We start from the raw sequence: 4536 nt of genomic DNA, 5'->3' as shown, positions 1-4536 counted from the left end.
AGCCACAGATACACTCCAATTTGGCCTTTGAATTAGGGGCTTTTTTAAGGGGAAGAAAAAAGAGGCTACCATTAATCATCATCACTTGACATTTCTGTGACTCTTTTTTTTCCTTTTTTAACAAATCGAAGTATAGTTGACTTATTGATACAATATTGTGTTACTTTGTGGTGTATAGCAAAGTGATTCAGTTTTATATATATATATATATTTATTATTTCCTTTATAGGTTTTTACAAGATATTGAATATAGTTTTTTGTGCTATGCAGTAAATCCTGGTTAGTTACCTATTTTATGAACAGAATTTTGTAACTGTTAATCCCATACTATATGTGACATTTGCTCATCATAGCATCAGAAGTCACGCTGTCTCTGGTTTATGATTCTCAGGCCAGGTGGTCCCTGGCTCAGGGGTCTGTGAACTCATCCTGCTCTGGAAAAACAACCTGAAATTGGAGTGAACGATGACATCTACAACAGCAACTGGTACATTGATTATGTTAACAACAGAAGTGTAGTCACCTGACTCTGCTTGATGAGTGTTCAGTTAGCACAGGATTGAGGTCAGAGGTGACAAAGAAAAGGAAGAAAGTTTTGGATAGAGAGATCATCTGTAAACTCAGTGAGGAAACTTTGTTTTAGGGGGACTTGGATTCACCCTGCAGGACGTGAGAGGACAGCACCTCACTACTGTTGCCCAGCCCCCATCAGCTCCTGGACGGACCCCTGCCCATGAAGAGGCCACTCTGGGGGAAAGAGGAGTTGCTGGGACAGCGGCCCCTGAACCCCTCTGTCGTCTGGCTCATCTCAGGGATTCGAGTTCCCTCAGGAGCAGAGACAGAGGCCCAGGTGGGAGCGAGTGGCCAGCGGGAGGAGGAGGTGCACAGCCCAGCAGCGGCCCGAGTGCAGGAAGCCGGGGCGGTTCTGGTCGCCTGGGGGACGAAACTGGGGCCTGAAGGCCTTCTGCGAGGAGCGCTGTGCCGCCCGCCGCCTCCGCACCTCTGCCTCCTTCTCTGTGAGAGGAGGCCTTTGGGCGGCTCCGGACAGGGAGGCGGGCCCTCCTTCCCGCCTCTCCTCCAGCTCCAGGCCGGGCCCCTGCAGCGGAACTCCTTGTGCCTGCAGCGCTTGCCCCACCCGGAAGCCCGGGGCGCGGAGCAGAGAGGCCATGGCCCGGGACCCTAGGCTCTGCCCGCACCGAGGGACTCCTCCCAGACCCGCCGGCCAGCTCCAGAAAGAGCAGGTGGATCCACAGCCGCCTCCTCACCAGAGAGGAGGTTCTCATCTTGTCGCAGGAAAAATTCAGAGACAACAGGGAGAAGAAGGCACTGCGAGGACTTCTGGGGCACAGAGGGCCGATGGGGGTAAGCAGCGGCGCTGAGCTGCTAGGATAGGCTGCTTCCAAGGGGCGTGAAAATGAAGGGGAGGAGTATTCATTAGGGAGGGTGGGGCTTGGGGTCGCACTTCCTGATTTTCACACCAGCTCCACCTTTCAGAGGGGAGGACGGAGGTTCCTCCTTGTTTAGCCTCGCCGGGGAGGGTCCCGGCCCTGGTGCATGATGGGGACTTCTCATCTGCAAGGTTAATTTTATTGTTTTGAGGGCATAATGAGCAAAGGTTACATTTGGAAGCCGGCGATTCCCGTTTTCCAACCTTCCTTGCCTCAAGGACACTTGTCACCCCAAAATGTATGGTTTTCTGTCCTCCAGAAGTTCCTGCTTTTCTTTGTCTGCCTACAGACCCCCGTTGTTTACAAGATGTATGGTTTCATGCCATCTGGCCCTACCCCCTTTCTCTGCTCACGTCTAGCTGTTTACCTGCTGGAGCAGCAAGAGGTGCAGCCCTGGGCTCTGGGCCGGTTGGGGGCAGGGGTGCTTAGACATCTCACTCTGCTCTCTTCCAGACTGAGGCCAAAGAATTGGAGCGGGATGCGCTGGACCCCTGTGTTGTCTGTCCTGAGCCCAGGGCTGGCACTGGACAACAATGTAGGAGCCAAATAAACATGCCCAGGCAGGCCCCTTCTTTAATCCTTCATCTCTAGTGTGAAAGATCCAGGATTTCCCATCCTGGTCAAAAATTATTCTTTAAAAATATTTTGCAGAAGGCATTCTGTTCTCTGCCAAAATGAGATGTCGGTTGCATTAACATTACCAAAGTCATCTGTAGGCATTGTCTGTGAGCAACAAGGGCAGCTCATAGCCCCAAACACTTTACGCGTTGGGAAGAGAACTCTGCTGTCTTCCAGACTGAGGCCAAAGAATTGGAGCGGGATGCGCTGGACCCCTGTGTTGTCTGTCCTGAGCCCAGGGCTGGCACTGGACAACAATGTAGGAGCCAAATAAACATGCCCAGGCAGGCCCCTTCTTTAATCCTTCATCTCTAGTGTGAAAGATCCAGGATTTCCCATCCTGGGCAAAAATTATTCTTTAAAAATATTTTGCAGAAGGCATTCTGTTCTCTGCCAAAATGAGATGTCGGTTGCATTAACATTACCAAAGTCATCTGTAGGCATTGTCTGTGAGCAACAAGGGCAGCTCATAGCCCCAAACACTTTACGCGTTGGGAAGAGAACATGGCTGTTCGACTCCCCTGGTCATTAGCTGTCAGAGAAGCTGGAGCCTTACAGGCCAAATCATCCTAAGACCCATGGGCCAAATTCTGCCCCCAGACTGTGCTGTAGGAGCTGCAAGCTAAAAATGATTTTTGTATTTCTGTATGTTGAAAAATAATTTAAATATTTTGCAACATATGAGAATTATATGACATTCGCATTTTAGTGTCTATAAATAAGGTTTCATTGGAGCACAGCTCCTTTGTTTACCTTATGTGTGGCTGCTTTCCTGCTACAATGGCAGAGTTGATGGATAAAGCAGTGGTCATATGGCAAAGTTTAAGATATTCACTCTCTGGTCCTTTAGAAAAGTTTGCCAGCTCCTTCTCTAGAAAAGTAGTATTTTCTTACCACTCTATGCTGAAGGTTACACTTAATAAGCAGGTAAACTTTTCGTGAATTTTCCCCTTGAAATAAACCTTGGGTAGCTGTAAAACTGATTACATTGCTCTCAGAAATCTCATAATAAGACTAGCCACCAAATGTGCAATTATTAGCAGGCTGAGAAGGGAATTCTTGTGCTGACTTCTTTCATCCAAGAAATCACCACAAATTAGCATAACTGGAATACAGCTCTTATCTGAATTAGCATCAACTACAGAAACTGCCAAGTATTTCCAATTCTACAAATGGGGCAGAGTAAACCATAAAACTAGTTTGACTTTGGTTTAGAGACATCTCTTTTAACAGTAGCAGTGTTTTCCAAAGTTTACTGAACATGAAAATCAAAAAATAATAATAATTTATTGATAGAAAACTATCAGGATTTAATAAGTTCTATTTACACTCAGAGGAAAGAAAGCTATAAAAATGGTCACATTGATGACAGAATTACTATATAATTTACATATGCTTATGAAAATTTTATAAAAGCAAAAATAACTAATTAGAAATATACTATTTTCTGTCATTAAATAAAAAGCATTTTCATGCACTTCCTGGTCTACTGTTGCATCTGCTGCACAGTTTCTTTCCTAAAATGCATTCCTACATAATGAGAACACATAGATAAAGACAGTTTGTATTTTTCTTTTGTATTTATAAGTACATTTTAGTTGAAATTTATCAATAGTGCATATAGCCTATAATACATTCTGGGAAATGCTGATTTATCTGGTAATAACGTGTTAGTTTGGATTTTTTTGAATTATGTAAAATTAAATTAGAATAAAATTAGGACCCCAATAAAAGAATCAAAATAGTTACCATTTTGTCTAATATCATTTAAAATGGAAACTCATAAATCTCAAATAAAATAGTTGGTAAATGGAATTTTAAGAGGCTTGTAGAGAAAATTTTCTATTCTTATAAAGCATACTGATGTTCAAAAACATAATTTAGAATTCAAACAATTAAATTTAAAAGTACTCATTTTATAATGCAGCGAAGAGAAAACCTTGCTCGTGGGAAAGGAAATCTAGCTTTCCTTTCCTTTTAGCTTGCAGAATAGCTTTCCAAGGGTTTCTGAATTCTGTAAAATATTTGTAATAACGCAATCATTCTGACAATATATAATGTTTCAGAGTCCTATAATTGACAATGTTTTAAACATGGATTTTATTTTATCAAGTTCCAACTTATCACTGTAGGCTAGTTGCAAACATCTTATAATTGTACAATATATGAACACTTGTCAGAAACCTCTGGAGTGCAGACATAGACATGGATGTCTGGGGTCAGGGTGTTGTGTCTCTGTGAATGAGTGTACGCGCCCCTGGTGTTTGAACACATTCTGAAAATGGGACTCTTACCATGTCTGCAATCATCTTCCACCTTCGTAGTCATGGAGATATCGACGTCTTTTTGGTGGAAAAACAAAAGCAAACAAAACAAACCCTTGGCTACAAAGTGTAAGTTAAGTGGTGAACCTATGCCTGACTCTGAATTCTTGGAATGTTCCTGTCCAGGTGCGCACAGTTCTTCAGGA

The 4536-nt window shown here is 43.7% G+C and overlaps 1 protein-coding gene across 1 annotated transcript in view; it reads left to right on the top strand.

Annotated features, from left to right (window-relative positions):
* The first annotated feature begins 1166 nt into the window (after window positions 1-1166).
* The window catches only part of LOC114484618 (uncharacterized), a 17665-nt gene continuing 14295 nt past the window's right edge, over window positions 1167-4536 (top strand). Inside the window, exons 1-2 of the mRNA XM_028481965.1 lie at window positions 1167-1362; window positions 1808-1983. Of these exons, the coding sequence (XP_028337766.1) occupies window positions 1167-1362; window positions 1808-1983 (372 nt within the window). The remainder of the gene's footprint in view (window positions 1363-1807; window positions 1984-4536) is intronic.

Source organism: Physeter macrocephalus, chromosome 20 (assembly GCF_002837175.3).
Source record: "Physeter macrocephalus isolate SW-GA chromosome 20, ASM283717v5, whole genome shotgun sequence".
In the NCBI taxonomy this organism is placed as follows: domain Eukaryota; kingdom Metazoa; phylum Chordata; class Mammalia; order Artiodactyla; family Physeteridae; genus Physeter; species Physeter macrocephalus.
The sequence above is the reverse complement of the archived record's forward strand: the minus strand, read 5'-3'. Positions and strand labels throughout refer to the sequence as shown.